Source organism: Manacus vitellinus, unplaced genomic scaffold (assembly GCF_001715985.3).
Source record: "Manacus vitellinus isolate BGI_N305 unplaced genomic scaffold, ASM171598v3 scaffold_118_pilon, whole genome shotgun sequence".
Classification (NCBI taxonomy): domain Eukaryota; kingdom Metazoa; phylum Chordata; class Aves; order Passeriformes; family Pipridae; genus Manacus; species Manacus vitellinus.
This window is the reverse complement of record NW_021938885.1, coordinates 357,907-375,807: the sequence shown is the minus strand read 5'-3', so window position 1 is coordinate 375,807 and position 17,901 is coordinate 357,907. Positions and strand designations below refer to the sequence as shown.

At 60.7% G+C, this 17,901-nt stretch overlaps 1 protein-coding gene across 1 annotated transcript in view; it reads left to right on the top strand.

Annotated features, from left to right (window-relative positions):
- B4GALNT4 (beta-1,4-N-acetyl-galactosaminyltransferase 4) overlaps positions 1 to 17,901 on the top strand; it is a 20,935-nt gene extending 3,034 nt beyond the window's left edge. The window contains 19 exon segments of the mRNA XM_029965728.1: positions 6,550 to 6,659; positions 8,290 to 8,400; positions 8,479 to 8,574; positions 8,845 to 8,935; positions 9,291 to 9,391; positions 9,683 to 9,750; positions 10,127 to 10,205; positions 11,581 to 11,647; positions 13,063 to 13,206; positions 13,410 to 13,519; positions 13,770 to 13,870; positions 14,133 to 14,215; positions 14,850 to 15,226; positions 15,228 to 16,072; positions 16,208 to 16,515; positions 16,605 to 16,758; positions 17,080 to 17,152; positions 17,244 to 17,397; positions 17,771 to 17,901. Coding sequence (XP_029821588.1) covers positions 6,550 to 6,659; positions 8,290 to 8,400; positions 8,479 to 8,574; positions 8,845 to 8,935; positions 9,291 to 9,391; positions 9,683 to 9,750; positions 10,127 to 10,205; positions 11,581 to 11,647; positions 13,063 to 13,206; positions 13,410 to 13,519; positions 13,770 to 13,870; positions 14,133 to 14,215; positions 14,850 to 15,226; positions 15,228 to 16,072; positions 16,208 to 16,515; positions 16,605 to 16,758; positions 17,080 to 17,152; positions 17,244 to 17,397; positions 17,771 to 17,901 — 3,203 coding nt within the window.

Below are 17,901 nucleotides of genomic sequence, written 5' to 3'. Positions count from 1 at the left end.
AAAAAAAAAAAAATTCCTTCCTCCTCCCGACCTTGGCCAGTGCCGGGATGGATTCCGGGATGCTCCGCAGGGATGAACCGGAGGGGCAGGTGCCCCACGGTTCGGCTTCGTGCCCAATTGCTCCCGGGTTTTCCCCTCGCAGACCCCCAGGGGCTGCTCGGGAAGCACAAAGCGGCAGGGAATATTTGCCCGGCGAAACTTAAGCCGTAGCGTTCCTGGTGGGACTGACCTCGCCCAGCCCGTTTTGCCCTAAAAAAAATGGGAAGGAAACGGGGTTTAGCGGCTATTGAGGGAGGAAAAGGCTTTTCCCGAGTGGGTCGGAGCGGCCCCCGGGGGCTGGCGAAGCCTCTCGGCTGGAAAACCCAAAGTTTCCGACCGGAGCGGGAGGATGATCCTGCAAATTTTCGGGCCTTTGTGGTAAAATCGGGAAATCGGGATAATGCGAACGAGCGAGGCAGGAAATGAGGAGGCTGAACGTCGTCTCCGAGGGAGGGGGGGGCACCGGGGGCTGCCGAGTCCCGGCTCCCCGCGGGGTCCTCCTTGGTGGGAAAGGGGCAGAGTGTGCCCCGTGTGCCTGTGGCTGTCCCCGAGGGGTTGTCCCATTATCCCAGACCTGTGTTCCCGCTGTTACCCCTGCGGCTGTGCCCGAGGGCTTGTCCCTGGGGGCTGCCCTGTGTTCCCGTTATCTCCGAGCCACTGCTCTGTGTTCCCAGTTATCCAGAGGGGCTGTCCCCAAGCTGCTACCCCATGTCCCTGTGGTTATCCCACGTCCCCAGTGTTTGGAAGGGCCGTGTCCGGCCTCTTGTCGGGATCAGCAGCCTCGGGTGGGTGGGGGGGAAATGGCGTGGGATCACCATCCCTGTGGATGGCTAGCTGGGAAAACCATGGATCGGGGTCCCTCCGGATGTCGGGGTGCAGCGGCCCGAGGGTGAGCCAGGCTCTTCCTGCAGGGAGGATGCACAGCAGTGCCGTGTGCCGGGGTGTTTGCAGGTGCTGAACATGGCAGGTGCCTATCCTTGCTCTCCCCACCTCCTCCCTATGTGCCCTGCATCCCAGCCCGCCCCTTGGGATGCTCCAAGGGGAAGCCACGGGGTTTACTGTGGAAGCGAGGAGATGCCCGGCCCCAGCTCCGGCTCTGGGGGAGAGCAGGGTCTGTGGGAGGTGGGGAGGGAGATGGGAAGGTGCCCGTAGGACGAGGATGGCACAGGGGGATCCTGGCTTGGGAAATGCCTGGTGCTCCAGCAGCGTTTGCCACAGGCCTGGTGATGGCTCTGGGCTGCCGTGTGCCATGGGGAACACAGGCACCTTCTCTAGCTGGGCTGTGGAGAGGTGGGTGATTCCCCAGGGAAAGCTGGGCCTCGCCAGGGCTGGACCCAGCTGTCTGGGACAGGACTCCAGGGAGACGCTGCTCCTTGCGCTGGGATTTTCCAGTGGGTGCCTGAAACCAGGGTGAAGGTGTGGCAAAGCCAGAGCTCCGGTCCCACTGAGCCTCTTTGGACATGAGGTGATGGAAAGGGGTCGAATGGAGACTGGGGAAGGGTTTAGCCATGCACAGAGGGACCCTCATCCTGCTGCTGCCGAGGAGGGAGAGCCAGGGAGTGGTTTAGTTGGAAAAATGTCAAATGGAGTGGAAAAAAAAAAGGAGGAATAACAGATATAACCGAGGGGGGGGGGGAAACAGAGAAAGCTTGGTGCGAGGGTTTAAGGGTGAGTTTTGGGGGAGAGCATCACCCCAAGGGTCTGTGCACCAAAAGGAGTTTGGAGATGACTTTTGGATTTGGCCACTGTGAGCCAGGGCTTGTCTGTGCCAGGGGTGCTGCCTGGTTAATTACGAAGGAAAAAGGTTAATTACTCATTAAAGTGAGTGTCAGCGAGCAGCTGGACGCTCTGGAAGCTGCAGGTGCAGGGCACGAGGCTTTTAGGTGGCTCTGGGGGGTGTAAAGAGGGGAAGATCCAGCCAAGTGGGGTTGGGAGCACAACGAAGGCACAGGGGGGATTATCCCGGGGGTCTCCGTGTCCCCTCAGCCCAGCCGGTGGTGACACGTGGAGCTGGAGCATCCAGGGGCTCAGCTGGGAGCTGTGCTGGTCCCTGCTAAAGCACCCCCCTCCTTCCCTGATCTTCTCCAAGCAGATAATTACCCTCCTCTGCCTAATTGAACACACGGATTCCTCATCGGAAATAATGAGGCCATTACGGTGCTCTGCCGGCTGGAAACAGCTCCGAGCCAATGGGGTGGAAACGCTGGTGCACCAGGTGGAAAGGGGAGGAAAAAGGATTGGGGAAAAAAAAAAAAGACAGAAGAAGAGGGGAAAAAATTATAACGAAACCCTAAAGTGGCTCTTAGTGTGGGGGTGTGGGGCTGGAATTCAGCAAGGGGCGGGGGGGTGTTGGCGGTGCTGGAGCTGGGTTTTGAGCATAGGATGGGTGCTGGGGGTGCTGGAGCCAGTTCGTGGATGAAACGGGGCTGTCTGGGGAGGAAAACCCAGCCAGGCCTCTCTCTGCCTGCTGGATATAGCATGATCTGGAGCCGGGGAAGTGGGAACAGGGATACCCCTCTGCCATGGTCCAGAGGGCTCCCAAAACTCCTGATCCCCAGGCAGTGATGGGATGGATGCTCTGTGCCCTGTCCTCAAGGGACCCGTTCTTGGGGTTGCCACACACAGGGAAAGCAAGAGGGAGAAGTTTTGGGGTGACACTCAGGTGTGTCTCTCCAAGCTGTGGGGGGAAAACGTGTCCCTTTGGGATCTGTCTTGGCAGATCCTTTGATTTTAATTGGAAGTTTGGAGCGCCACAATCTGCCATGGGGTTCATTCCTTTGGTCTGGGATGCTGGGAGCAGGTAGGGAAGGAAGAGGATGAGAAGTGCCCTTTGAAGGGCAGCGGGGTTTGTGAGGCAGCTGCTTTCCTTTCTCCTGGCATTGCCCCACTCTCCTATCCCTGTTGGGAAAGGCTGTTTTCCCTGGCTGGACCTGCCTTGGCACGGGGTCCCAGTGCCAGGTTAGAAGCCCCTGGGGCTGGTGGAGATAAACCAGGTGCCGGCTGGAACAGGCTGGAAAGCTGGAAGTGGGATGGCGACCCCACAGGCAATGCAGAGCTCGGAGGCTGGAATGTTGTTGGGATGAAACGCACCCTAAAATTCCCAGCATTTCACAGGGACCTTCTCCAGACGTGGCATCCCAGGAAGGAAAATCTTTGTGCTCAGTGCTGTGAGTGAGCATCATCCCTGTTGTTGGGAGGGGGCAGGGTCCTGTGGAAGTTGCTCCAGCTCACTTCGGGGCACTGGAGGGCACTGGATGCACAGTGAAGGAAATGTGGGAGATCTGGGGGTTTTCGATGCCCAGGAGGGATTTGGGACCCTGAGCCAAGCGTGGAAGTGTCGGGGCCACCTCTCCTGGCAGGTGTTTGTCAGCCTGAGGGGTCTTATGGCAGCTCCTTTGCCAGCCAGAGCAATTCCACATGAATTTCCATCGCTCCAGCTGAGAGGGCTGTCATGGAGCGGGCAGCACCGCTGCCAGCTCCAGCATTTCTTCCTGGTGGGCAGCACCATGTTTTTGTGGCACTGGAAGGGGGGGGTCTGTGATATTGATTCCTTGCTGGCTAATTATAATCACTTAATATCTAGTTAGGAGGTTTGTGCGGGGATGCTCCCGCTCCGAGGCTGTGCCTGCGCCGGAAAAATTTTGGAAATGAAACCTGTGGGTTCCCCAAAGGCGCTGCCACTTCTGCCACCTCTGCTGCAGCTGTGTCTGGGTGCAAGTGTCACCTCGCTCCCCGTCGCAGGGCTTGGAAAGGGGCCAGGAGAAACCCCGGCTCCGAAAGCCGATGGAAGAAAGGGGCTGTGTTTTCGGGGCTGGGGAGGAGGAGGAGGAGGAGGTGGGAGGCAGGAGGTGGGGTGTGAAAGGCTCTCTGTGCTTCCCGGCGCAGCACAGGTGGTTTGGAGCTGGGTTATGGGGTTGCGGTAACGGGGAGTTGCTTCTGTCCTGGGAGGCATCTCCCATGTGGGTCCCTCACGCCCGTGGCCTCATCCCAAGGATGAGCATCCTGGCCCTGGCTCCCTGTCTGGAGGCTGCTGTGACTCAGAGATGGTTTGTGCGATGGTCTGTGCCTCCTGCCCCCTCCTTGCTGCTCCCAAAGCATCAGCGTCGCTCCAGGGAAGGGCTTTTAGTGCTTCCATTCTCTCCCTGAGCATCTCCATCCTGCAGCCAGCGCGTCCCTGCTCGTCCTCAGACCTTCCCCCGTCCCTCGCCTGTCCTTTCTGGTCCCTGAGGGAGCCTGGCTGAGGGAATGGATGCAGCAGTGCTCCTGTGCATTCCTGTAGGATGCTGGGTACGGCTCATGGGCTGTGAGGATGCTGGGAGGAACTGGAACACTTCCAGTTCCTTGCCTTCTTCCTCCTCTTCTCCTCCCCCTGGCCCACTCCTCCTGCAGGGCTGTGGTTCAGACCAAAGGGACTCAGGTGTTTTGGGAGCAGTGATGCTCGTTGGCACAAGGTGCTGCCCTTCCCCATCCCCTTCCCCACCCCTTATCCCAATGGCACTGGTTCCCTGGTTCCCAGTTCCCCACAGCCTGACCAGCAGTCGGGTGTTTGGCTCAGGCCGCCCTTCACTTTCCTCTTTGATGCTTAAATTGCCAGGGAATAAAGGTTGACATGGAAGCCTGGAAGTTTTTCCAGGGGCTTTGCTGGTGCTTTCGCTCCTCCTGGGATGTGGGAGCCCCTCGGAAGGGATGGGGGCTGAGCAGGGTCCAAGGATGTGCCTGCCCAGCCTGGATTACCTCGTGGCTTTTCCTCCCTTTGCTCTAGTTTATATCCAACAATCTTCCCCCAGCTCTCTCCTCCAGTGCCTTGCAGCTGGGCCCAGTCCCAGCACGGTGCCTGGAGGAGCATGAGGTGAGGTGGACACATCCAGGCATCCCTGTGGATGCAGCCAGGGATGGTGCTGGCGAATCCCATGGGAGACAGGCTTATCTCCTCCAAGGCTGGGAGAGACTCCCTGTGTGGGTACCACAGAGCCAGGGCTGCATCCCACCCCCGGGCAGGTCCCTTGGGAGCGTTGAACTCCTCGTGGCCGTGATTAATCCACAGAGCAGCATCGGGGGGAATGTCTGTGGAGCAGCAGCGTCTGCAGCCTCAGCACAGCCAGGGATCGGCTTTAATTCCACTGCCCGTGGCGGCAGGAGCATCCTAGGAGTGATGGGGAGTCTGGGAGTGGAGGAGATGAGTGCTGGCTCCAGTCCTGCCTGCTCCCCATCACCCTCCTCGCGGAGGGAGGAAGGATGCAGGGATGGAGCCGGGCGAGGGGAGGGAGCGGCCGGGGGAGCTGCCAGGAGCCGGTCGGGGTTGCCAGCGGCTGAAGAATGGCCGAGAGCAGAAGAAGGGGCTTTAGAGCTTAATTTCCTGTCCCTGCCGTGGGGATGGGATTTGTGCTGCCATCTCCAAGGAGACGCCGGCTGTGCAGCCACTGGAATACTAATGGCGTGGGAGGCATGTGGTGGGGGGCTCCGGGCATTCCGAGCCCCTCCTCGGCTGTGGCAGCTGCTGAGGCTGTTCCAGTCTGAGAGGTGGGAGGCCCCACGACTTGCTGATGGGGGGAAGGAGGGTGTGGAGGGATGGGGACGTAGCACCAGACCCTTGGGAGGGGGTCGGTCACCCCTTTTCTGCGATGCCCATGGCTGGGGTCACTGCTCGGTGCATCTGGGGCTCCCCCTCATTGCCATATGGGGGTGGCTGGTTTTTGGTGGGGGGGGCTCACAGGTGCTTGTGGCGGTGGCTTTGGGACAGCCACCTCTCCGAGCATTGGCTGGAGCTTCCCTCTCTTGCGGGTTGAACTGTGGGGCCGAGCCGTGCGCCGGCAGCGCTGGTTGAACTGCCGTCTCCCTCCGTCCCACCGGGTTTTGGGGCGGCAGACAAAGAGGACGTGCCCTCCCCCCCAAATAACTAATGTCTTTTCCAAGTCTGCACCATTCTTTTGGGGGGAGGGGGCTGGTTTAAAATTCCCTGCCCAAGGAAAAGGGGCGGGAGCTGCGGAGGGCAGTCAGAGGTTGGGGATGATCAGCACAGCGCACGGTGACAAAGCCGCCGGGGCTGGGAGCGAGGGCTCGGCGTTAACGCGGTGCTGGGGGGGAAGGTGGGTTTGGGGGATCATGTCTGGGGGTTCGGGGCCGGTGTGCTCTGGGCAGAGCTGTGGGATGCTGCGGGAGAGCTGGGGGCTGGAGGGGCAGGGAGCTGGAATGCATCCCTGAGGATGGATGGGGAGTGAGACCCTCGGGAGCTTATCCCGGCATCTCTTAACGTAAAGGACCGGGAGCTGCGGGCGGGGTGTAATTAAACCTGCTGCTGAGCTGCTGCAAAGCTGCTTAGTGCAAATGTAATGAGGAGAATCGCAGCCAGAGCCCCCCAGCGTCACCCCCCTTTCCGTGTCCCGGTCCCCTGGGAGCAGCGGGCGGTGCCAGCGCCTGCCCTTCCCAGTGCCAGGGAGAGGGGTGTCCCCGAGAGAGGAGCGGTGCTGGGGCGGGGGGCCGTGCTCTGACCCCTCCTCTGCTCCCACCCAGATGGCGAGAGGCCGGGGGAGGTGACGGATCCTGGCAGGAGGCCGGCGGCAGCCCCGGCGCGGCGCAGGAAAGCCGAGGATTCCAGCGAGAGCCGCGAGGAGGATCCGATGGTAACAGGGAGCGGAGCGCGGGGTGGGAATGGGAATGTGGAGGTCACCGGTCCGAGAGCAGAGTGCTCCAAGCCTTGTCCAGCTGAGGGGATCCGAGGACTGGGAGGGTACAGCCTCTGGTTCTGCCCATCAGCCCTCACGGTGGATAAAACCCCCCAGTATCCCCCTGAACTGGGTGGGATATCCCACCAACTCTCCCATACCCTGCTCCACGTGCCTCTGCCCTGTCACTAGGCTCCCCCTGAGAAGGGTCTGGCTTCCTCTGCTCTGCAATTCCAGCTTTGCTGGGCAAAACCACCTTCTCCTGTGTCCTCTGCTCCATCCTGCCAACCTCTATCCTGGACTGGGGAGCCCCGGACTGGGCCCAGTACAGCCCAAGTGGAGCTTCCAAACAGAGGCTGGAGGGGAGATCTCTCCTTGCCTACAGCCCAGGAGGCACTTGGAATTGTAGCCACGAAGACACCCTGCTGTCCATTCATCCCCCAACGTGTCACCAAGCCCCTGCCCGACCAGTTGTCACCTAAAGGCCTGAGGGCAGGGCAGCCAGGTGGGAAGGTGGGAGGGGAAAGTCATGGGGTGTCCCCTGCCCCATCCCAACGCTGCTGAGCTGCTGCTGCTCCTCAGAAATGGGGGACAGAAGGACAAAGGGGGAGCCCGAGGTGCCTGGAGGAGGCCCAGGCTGATGCTGGGTGAGGATGGAGGGCACAGCAGGGATCACATCTCAGCTTTTCCTGGGAGGAGGGCGAATCCTTCCAGTGAGTGTGGCACAAAAACCTCCCCCGGAACATTTTCCAAGGGCACCGCTCCCTCCTCCGAGACATTAATGAGTTTATTTAGGCACTTGGCTAATTATTTCCCTGGCTGTAGAAGAGGAGGATACTCTGGGGGGGCTGAGGAAGAGGAGGATGCTCTGGAGGGGCTCCAGAAGTGCCTGGCTCTTCCTTGCCACCTGTCACCCTCTCAGCAAGCTGGGGGTAGGTGAATGCTCACTTAATCCCTCTAAATTACAAGACACAAGCAATGGGATTAACCTAATCATCTTTAAAGGAAGAGAGGGAGTGGAGAGACATCCTGCTTCCACTGCTCAGGACACAGAGATCACCTCTGCTCTTTTGGAGATGGAGTCCAAAATGCTCCATTTCCAGCAGCCCCTCAGACCAGACAAACATTTTAGATGAGCAGAAAACTCACTGTTTTGGAGAAGTTTCGGCAGAGGAAGGGAAACAAGGAGAGCTGGACCATTTTGAAACTGCTGCCTGGGACACCTTGCCAATATTTTTGTGCCTCCTCCTGCTTTCCTTTGCTGTGAGCTGTGAAATGTTTCACCTTGGTTTGGCCATGTTCAACATCCAAAGTGAGATGTTTAGATCATAAAATCCCGGAATGGTTTGGGTTGGAAGGGACTTTAGAGCCCATCCAGTTCCACTCCCCCACTATGGGCAGGGACACCTTCCACTAAACCAGGTTGCTCCATCCAGCCTGGCCTTGGACACTTCCAGGAATGGGGCAGCCACAAATTCTCTGGGCAGCCCGTGCCAGGGCCTCACCACAGGTGGTATGGAGACATCCTGCAGCATGGCCAGGCTGGCCCTGACCCCCCATCTCACCTCTCCCCCTGCTTCCTTGGCAGAACGATGGGCAGGATGTGGATGGCTGGTTTTCCAGAGGCCAACATTCCGACCGAGCCACCACCCACCCCAAACTCAACCTGACCAAGCAAGCTTTGCCCTGGAATGAGCAGGTAGGTGGACAGGGAGCAGCCAAGGAGGTGCTGGAGGAGGGGGAGGGACCTCCTGCTCACCTCCCTCTTTTCCCACAGTACAAGGGGAAGGCAAACTTGCACGTCTTCGAGGACTGGTGCGGTGGGGCCGTGAGGCACCTGAGGAAGAACCTCCATTTCCCACTCTTTCCCCACGTGAGTCCCGGGCCAGGCGATGATGGGTTGGAGGGAGGGGCCCACCCATCCCTCCCTGCCTGCTGCTGGGTCTCCACTGGTCCTCGAGACCTTTGCTTGTGGGGTTTGGTGATTCCAAGCAGAGCAGGGATGGAAGGTGGTGATGGGACCTCCACGTCCCCTCTGTGCCAGGAGGCGGGAGGGACCCCAGGCTGGCACAGAGGAGGTGGGCTGGGTGGTGTGGGAGCAAGGCATGGAGTGTCCATGGCTCCCTGCCTGCCTCCTCCGCAGACCCGCACCACGGTGAAGAAGCTGGCGGTGTCACCCAAGTGGAAGAACTACGGGCTGAGGATTTTTGGCTACATCCACCCCTTCAAGGATGGTGAGTGGTGGAGCTTGGCCTTTCCTCCCATGCAGTGATGTGGAAAAGCTGCCTCCTTCCTCCTTCTTGAGCCACGTGAGGACGGAAAGGCTTTTGGAGACAGTCTTCAAACCGTGGCTCCCAGGGTTTTTTGGGAACAAAGACCCTTTTCCCTGGTTGTGTTGAAGGGAGGTGATGAAGCCCTGCTCCCATCCAGGACAGAGCCATCATGTGGGATTGGGTGTGGCTCCGTCCCTTCTGTCCATCCATCCATCCATCCCAGTTTCCCCATCTCCCCACGAGGCACTGGGACTGAGCCCATGCCACCAGAGTCCCTGTGTCCCTCCGTGCCAACTCTCTCCTTGGCTCTCTGCAGGGGATTTCCAGTTTTCTGTGGCATCGGATGACAACTCAGAGTTCTGGCTCAGCTCTGACGACAGTCCCTCCAATTCCCGGCTGGCTGCATTCGTGGGCAAGGTATGTGCTGTCAGTGGCACCTCCCTGCCTTTCCCTGCTCCAGGGGAAAGGGAATGCCAGGCTATTTCAGCCTGGCCCCTTCCCTGCCCCTGACCAGGCCTGGTTTGGCTTCTAAAGGACCATCTGCCCCTTGGTCCTATCCTGGCTGGAGCTGCCAAAGACCAGCTTATGTCCCAGAATAAGAGATTTAATGTTTGCTCCTGCATTTTCCTGGTGTCGGCTCCTACAATGGGAAGCTGGTGGGCTTTGGGGTGGTGTCCTGGTACTCTCACGCTGCTCCTTCCTTCCCAGCTTGGCACCGAGTGGACGGCGCCGGGAGAGTTCACCAAATTCAGCTCCCAAGTCTCCAAGCCCCTGCGGTGAGTGTGCCCTTGATCCCGCTGCCCATCCCATGGGGATGGAATTGGGCAGATGGGATTGCTGGCTCTGAGCACTGACTCCTCCCTGGGAAGAGCCCCTGGCCGTGGTCCCTTCCCAAAAGGCCTGTGGGGGCTGGGCTGGACCCCAAATCCGTGGTTTGAAGGTGCCGGGGGCTGCAGGTGACAAGGAGGAGACCACCTGATGTCCCCCCTGATCTCCCAAAGCTCCTCAGCAGTGGGATGGGGGAGCAGGGACCCACCTCAGCTCTCCAGGAAGGTTCACTCACCTGTGGGCAGGACAGGGAGGGTGTCCCAGGATGTCCCCTCTGGCAGGGCTCCCTGAGGGGACGTGACCTCTGTGTCCCCTCCCCTGCAGCCTCATGTCCTCCCGGCGCTACTACTTTGAGCTGCTCCACAAGCAGGACGACCGGGGCTCCGACCACGTGGAAGTTGGGGTGAGTAAATTCCAGGACTGATCCTGTCAAGAGCCAGTGCCAGGGCTTTTCCTGGTGTGCCTTAAAGTGCTTTATGCTGGAGCAAAGCCACGATTTTCCCCCTCCTGTGGCTGCCAGAGGCAGTGTTGCTGACTGTTTCCCTGCCTATTCCAGCCTGTGCTGGAACACATGAGCTGCTGTTCTCTTTTCCTCCTGGTGGGAGTTGAGGACCCTGCTGTCCCTCCCCTGTGCTCCCATCACGGATGCCAAGGGAGCAGCCCCTTTGCTGCAGGCTCCAGCAGTGACGGGACTCCCAGGGTCGTGTGGCCATTCCCATCCCTGATCCCTCCTCCTTGGCCTCTGCCGAAGGGCTGGCAGAGGGCGGAGGTCCCTGTGGGCTGAGCCCATTCCCGTGGGCAAGGAGATCAGGAGCAGGCAGGTCCCACCTTGCTGGCTGCATCTCGGGGTCAGCGGTGGGGGAGGTGGCCGAGATGATCGAGCACGTCCCTGTTTTCTTTCTCCCCTTAGGAATACCATGAGTTTCAAATCTGAGCTTGCCTGCCTTGGCAGCGCAGCCCTGGCAAAGCCTGGAGCGTGTGTCAGGGGTTGGGGCTGGTGGGAGGGGAAGATGTTGGCTCGTTAGCAAAGGTTTCTTTTCTCCCAAGAGCTCATTAATCACTGGAGTCAAACCGGTGCCAGCAAAGCGTCGGGGAGGCCGACAACACCCCTTCCTCGCTGGCTGCCTCCCTCCTCCCCATCTCCTCCATCCCGATAAGATCTGCATTTCTTGGAGGGGAAAACAAATAATGGGGAAAACAAATAGACTGGGGGGGGGGAGATGTTTTTGAGATGGGATGTTTTTGCTGGAGGGAGGGAGCGAAGCCTTTCAGCCCTGCAGATAAACCTCTCAGCTGTGCACAAAGAGACAACAAACAACATCCACAACAAAAGCAGGACCCTGATGTGTCTCTCCCCGGAGGTATTGAAGGGCTTGTCCCGACAAAGGCTCCAGACTGGCTTTTGAAATGCTGGAGTTAAATCAGGGCAGTCAGCTCTGAAGACCCTCTTCAATCAAGCCTTTATGAAGCACTGGAGTGAGGAGAGGTGTCCTTCCATGGGTGGCCGTGCAGCAATCCCAGAGGGAAGCGACATGAGCCTGTATCCCGCCCCCGGGAGCCTTCCCCCCACACCGGGATTCCTGCTAATCCCAAACCCCTTTGGGTAACGGCAGGCAGTGGGGCAGGATCAGTCCTCTCCCTTGTTCCTCCTCTGCAGGGAAGTGTCTGAAGGCTGTGGACAGGGAGGACCCACCCTGACATGCCAGGGATGGGCAGCTGCATCCCGACCCCCCCGCCACCCTCCCGCTCATTCCCTGTCTCCTTTTATTTTTCCCCAGTGGCGAGTTTTCCTCCCCAGCTTGAAGTTTGAGGTGATCGACTCCTCCTACATCTCTCTGTACACAGGTAAGGGCCAGGTGCCTCCTGCAGCCACAGCCAGCAAGCTTTCCAGGGGCTGGATGTGCTGGAAGCTGGGAGAGATGGCACCAGAGCCTGGAGCCTGGTAAATTGGATCCTGGAGGGAGATCTCAGCCTCTGAACCACCTCCCCCACCCCGAGCTTTTGCTGAGTGTAAGGAGGGATGCAAGGGCTGTGGTGGGTAGGGTTGATGCTGTAAGCAAGCTGAGACTCCTAAAAATGGGATGTGGAGGCAACACACCATGGAAGCACAGCCCTGCCAGTGCTCCAGCTTCATCCCAGCTGCCAAGATCCCACTGGCTCCCGGGCCTGGCCCTGAGTTATGAGGAGCTGTCACGTAATTGGGGATGGATGGTGCAGGGTTTAATTAAATCTATAGATCTTCTGCTTCCTGCCCTTGCCCTGGCAGCGGGAAAGGGCTTGATGGATGGGTCCTGCCCCAGTGCTCCGAGTGGTCATCATTCCTGCTCTGGAAGGTGTCAATAAGGAGGAGAGGGCAGGCAGGATCCATGGGGAAAAGAGGGATGAGGGGTGCTGGTGGTGCTGATGCAAGTGCCCATGAGATGGATGACGTGCAGATAAATCCCCCTCTCCAACCGCTGTCCATCAGCACTGGCTCTTTCCGCTTCTCTTTCCTGCTTTCCAGTTCCTGTGGATCCAGCAGCACCCTGGGGTAAAGCCAGGTCACTCATGGGGAGCCCATCCCTGTGGTGTGAGGGCTGCCAGCAGCAGGCACGGTTCCTTCCCTCCTTCCTTCCTTTGTTCCTTCCTTCATGCTTTTCCAGGGGCTCCAGCCCAGCTTCAGCCAGCTGTAGGGGCACATTTGGGAAGCCTTTCCCTGCCCCAGGCAGGAGAAATTGGGGCTCAGGGAGGGGGCTCCTGCTTCCCCATGGCTCTGCAGCAGGCAGGGCTTCCTGGGAAGGGAGCAGCCATGGGAGGAAGCTTGGAGCATGGCCAAGGTGACCGGAGCAGGGTGAGCTCCCGTGGGAGCCTGGGGGCTGGTTGATGGCCAAGGGTGACATGGCACCCTCGTCCCTGGAGAGGAGGCAAAGCAGCTCCTGTTGCAATTACCTGCACCTCTGCAGGGAAGGACATCCGTGGTTGAATCCCTATGTCCTTGGGGGTTAAAGCCTGGAGTGTTCCCTTGTTTTCGGGGCTGGGTGGCCTGGCTGGGATCAGGCTGTGCCCTTGTCCTCGTTAGCTGATGCAATAATCATTAGGCTGATTAGTCACAGGGTCTGCGAGATGGCTGGGAGGGGAGGGCAGCATCGGCTTCCCCGGAGCAGGGGGAATCCACAGTGCTCCCAACCCTCTTGGTAGGAGCGCTGGAGAGATTGGGAAGGGCCACCGTGGAGGACGCTCCCGTTGTGCCCCTGGAGCTCAGCCCCTGCCCTCTCCCGCAGATGAGTCGTCCCTGAAGATGAACCACGTGGAGCACATCCCGCAGACCTTGGCCAGCCACAGCGGGAGCCACCTCTGGGAGGCCCAGCAGGACGAGCACGGGGCCGACATGCTCAAGTCTGACCCCAGGGACACCTTCTTCCTCAGTAAGTGCCTGGGAACGGATCCTTGCCGATTCCTGGGGGCGGGGGGGCTCGGGGGAGGAAAAAGGCGGGACCTGGGTGCCGTGAGCACTTGGATCATTGCTCTGCCCATCTCTTGGGCGGAGGTGTCTGCTGGGCTCCGTGGGGGGCTCGTTGGAGTGGCTTTGGGCACGGCTTGGGAATGAGCTGCACCCACTTCTCCACAGCCCCTGCCATTGAGGCCTCCCGTGTGGAGAACGTGCTGGTGCCCTGTGCCTACAGCCCCACCTACGTGGTGAAGGATTTCCCCATCGCCCGCTACCAGGGCCTGCAGTTCGTAAGTGTCTCCCTGCGGCGGGGATGGGGTCACACTCCCACGGGGACACGCCAGAGCCCAGGGCAGGGGTGTTTCCAGCTGCTTAAAATCCAGGAGAAAGTGTTCCTCGCTGGAGGGCCAGGCTGAGCTTCCCCAGCCTGGCCTGAGAGGGTTGGAGTTAAAACCCTGTGGGGTGTTTGAGGTGTTGGGGGGCCACAGTGGTGGCCTTGGGTCCCCGAATTGGGGTGACACAGCACGGTTGCCTCCCCAGGTCTACCTCTCGTTTGTGTACCCCAACGACTACACACGCCTCACTCACATGGAGACAGAGAACAAGTGCTTCTACAGGGAATCCCCCCTCTACCTGGAAAAGTAGGTGCTCTGGACTGGAATTTTGGGGTGGTACACGGAGGGGGCTGATGTCAACAGCACTGAGATGATGCGTCCTCAGCTGTGTGTCCCCAAGCCCTGTCCCTCGTGGAAGGGCTGCCCCAGGCTGGCTCTTTCCCCATCTCCCAGGCACGTAGCAGCTTGAGTGCTGGCAGTGCTCCCGGATTTGGGAACCCCAGCTCCCTTGGCAGCCGACGCGCTCCTCCCTTCCCGCCGGGCCCTCACCTTCCCTCTCCGTCCCCAGGTTTGGGTTCTATAAGTACATGAAGATGGATGAGGAGGAGGAGGATCCGCGGCACCGAGCGTTTCTCTTCCTCAGCCCTGACAGTGAGTCACCCCCCACCCACCCCCGGCAGTGGGATTGCCGGGCACGGGGCCGAGCTCCCAGCAGCCCGTCCGCTCGGAGCTGCGGCTCATCGGGATCATCCAGCGGTGCTGGGGGCTCCAGGAGGGCAGGGCCGTGTGGAGCAGCATCCCTCTGACCATCCCTCCGAGCATCCTGCCTGGCTTGGCCACAGAGCACTGTGGGATGTGGGAAGCGGGACACTTGATTGGGATTTGCTCTCCCTGCTCCCCCAAAGCTGTGTACCCACATCTCCGGGGTTGGCCTGGGCAGTGGGCAGCAAGGACTGGACCCAGTGTGGAGTCTGGGGGTGTCCATGGAGCCTGGGGGTGCTCGTGGAGAAGCCAGAGGCTGTTCAGAGCCTGCCTTGGTTAGTTGGCAGCTTGGCAAAGCCCTGGCAGGTCGGGTTTGCTCCCAGATGAAGTAGGATTGGTGCCAAGATGCAGCTGAGGTTTGGGGAGGGTAACAGGCATCCCCTGGTAGCCCTGGAGGGTATCCCCTGGTGCCCCCAGCTCTGGTCCCCTCACCTCAGCCACTTGTAGGTTCCTCTTCTGCTGGGAACAAGCTCTGCCTCCTTGTCTTGGCCGCAGGCTGTTTATCTTTGCCTTCGCTCCCCAGATTTCCTCGAGGATGAGGAGGAAGGAGTGGACAGCCCTGAGCCCACAGACCCCCCTCCTGAGGCCAAGGAGCAGAGCTTTGGGCCGGCACCCGGAGCCAAAGGGAAGGATCCCCTGCTGGTCACTGGGGATTACAGAGACGACCTGGACTACTACAGCTTCCGACGGAAGCGGGGCCGGGCACGGGCCGAAGTGGGCACCCCTGGGCAGCTGGGGATGTGGAGCACCTCCAGCCCACCGGTGTCCCTCCAGGATCCCCATGGCCAGGAGAATGCCACGCCGGAACGAGGCCCGGGACGGGCACTCCGTTGGCTGCCCCAGGAGCCCGGCGGGGACGAGGAGGATGAGCTGGGGCTGCCGGCGTCTCCAAAGCAGCACGGCCGGGGCCCTGAGCCTCCAGCCCCACCTCTCCGTGCCTATCTTTGGTGGCAAAGCCAAAACGCCGGGTCCCAGCAGGCCGGCGGCTCCCAGCGAGGACAAGAAGCCCCGGAAAGCCCAGGAGAAGGTCTATGTGACCCGGCTGCAGCCCAGGAAGCGCAAAGCCCCCGTCCAGGAGCCAGCCTTCCCCGGCATCTTCCTGCACCCAAAGCCTCTGAAGAGAGTCCACCTCCGCTCCAGGACCCCTCAGAAGCATCCCATTGCCCTTGGCAAGCTCCGAGCCGTCCCCGGCCGCCGGAGCCCCTGGCTCCTGAGCAACATCTCCAAGGAGAGGGACCCTGCCAGGCGGAAAGGTAGCAGGAGGTGGGATCGGCCGCCCAAGCAGCGGGCACTGCCCGGCCTCCTCGCCCTGGGGACTGAGGGGCTCTTCAGCAGGGAGACCCACGAAGACACAACCCCTGCCCCGGGCAGGACAGCGGCCACCGCCGATTACAACTCCTCCGAGGCCGCGCGCTCCGAGGGGACGCGGGTGACATCCTTCCTGAAGATGTCGGAAACAACAGCGTCGCAGCAGGAGGAGGGAAAGGGCCAGGAGGAGGAGGAGGAGGAGGAGGAGGAAGAGGTGTCTGACTACTCCTACGAGGCGGGGGAGCTGCAGCAGGGCTGGCTGGAGGACTCCATCAACTGGCAGCGGACGTTCAGCGTCAGCTCCGTGGACTTCGAGCTGCTGCGCTCCGACTGGAACGACCTGCGCTGCAACGTGTCGGGCAACCTGCAGCTGAGCGAGAGCGAGGTGGTGGATGTGGTGGCCCAGTACATGGAGAGGCTCAACGAGAAGAACGGAGGGTAGGGAGGGAGCGGGGTGCCAGCAGGAGTTTGGGGGGCTGAGCCTGCGCCCCGCCAGGCTGGGCGGTGGGTCCTGGATCAGGGGAAGCGGAGCTCAGGGTGACGGGAATTTCAAGGTTTCTCCTTTCCCTGTAGCATCTACACCCTCCTGAGGATCATCAACGTGGAGAAGCGCCGGGATACAGCCCGGGGCAACCGGTACCTGCTGGAGCTGGAGCTGTCGGAGCGGGGCCAGCGCACGGTGCGGCTCTCCGAGTACGTCTACGTCCTCCTGCACCAGGGCAAGCAGGACGACAGCGCCGAGGCCAACCCCGACGGGCTGGCCCTGGGGGCCACCGAGCCCCAGCCCAGTGCCTGGAGCATCCTCTATGGAAAACCCGTCCTGTGCCGGCCCCTGCGGCTCAGCTGGAGGCAGGACGTCATGGTGCACTTCGTGGTGCCGGGTAGGTGGCAGTAGGACGAGGTTTGCCCGGGGAAGGGGGTGCTCTGGGAGCCCCCCCTGCCGTGAGCCTGAGGGCCGTGTCTCTGGCAGTGAAGAACCAAGCCCGGTGGGTCCAGCAGTTCATCTCGGACATGGCCGGCCTCTACGGGGCTACGAGGGATGCCAACTTCAACGTCATCCTGGTGGACTTCGACAGCGAGGACATGGATGTGGAGAAGGCCCTGCAGGACGCCCGGCTGCCCCGGTAACCCCCCGCACGGGTCCTGGCCCGCAGCCTCGGGGGGTCTGCGGGGCTCCCCACGGTGGGACAGGTGCTCGCACAATCTGCTGCTCCCTCCCCACACGCACAGCTCCTTCCCTCCTCCTCATTTTTGGGCATTCAAGCTAGTTTTCCACACGGAGTTGGGGATTCAGGAGCCTGTGACTCTGCAGGGGGACCCTTGGTGTGAGCTGTAGCACCTGGCCCTTACTGAGAAGGCCCCTCCCCACGCTGGTGGTCCCAGTCCCCCTCCTGGCTGTGTCCCTGTCTGTCTGCAGTGCTACCTGCCCTGTCCTCTCTCCCCAGGTTCCAGTACCTGCGGCGCACTGGGAATTTCGAGCGCTCAGCTGGGCTCCAGGCCGGTGTGGACATGGTGGAGGTGAGTGGGGACAGGGACCAGCTCTGGCAGTGGCTTCTCTCCTGGGGCTGTTGTGCCTTGATTCCCCCCACCTGTGTCTGCCCCCCCATAGGATGAGCACAGCATCGTGTTCCTCTGTGACCTGCACATCCATTTCCCACCCAACATCCTGGACAGCATCCGGAAGCACTGCGTGGAAGGGAAGCTGGCCTATGCACCCATCGTCATGAGGCTGAGCTGTGGCAGCTCTCCCCGGGAGCCCAATGGTGTGTTGATCCTCACCCAGGACCCCTTTCCAGCCGGGAAACATCCCCTGCCCACCCAAGGCCACTGCGGTGCAGGGTTTGGATACAGCTGGGCTCGGATGTGGGGGAGAACGGGATTGCTTTGCTCGGGCAAGGTGGGATTCCAAGCCTAAGGGTGCTCGAGGTGTGCTAGGTGTGATGCCCCTCAAAACTGGGCTGTCACCCAGAGCACCCCTTCGGGAGGTGGCAGTGAAGGGGATGGACTCACAGTGGGAAGAGGGCTTGGGATGGGGAATCCCCATGGCTCCCAGGTGCTGGGGAGAGCCCAGAGGGGATGGTGTGGGCATTTGGGGGTCCCCTCCACCTCTCACCTTGTTGCTCCCCCCACCTCCAGGCTACTGGGAGGTGAATGGTTTTGGCCTCTTCGGCATCTACAAGTCGGACTTTGACCGCGTGGGAGGGATGAACACGGAGGAGTTCCGGGACCGCTGGGGCGGGGAGGACTGGGAGCTCCTGGACAGGTGA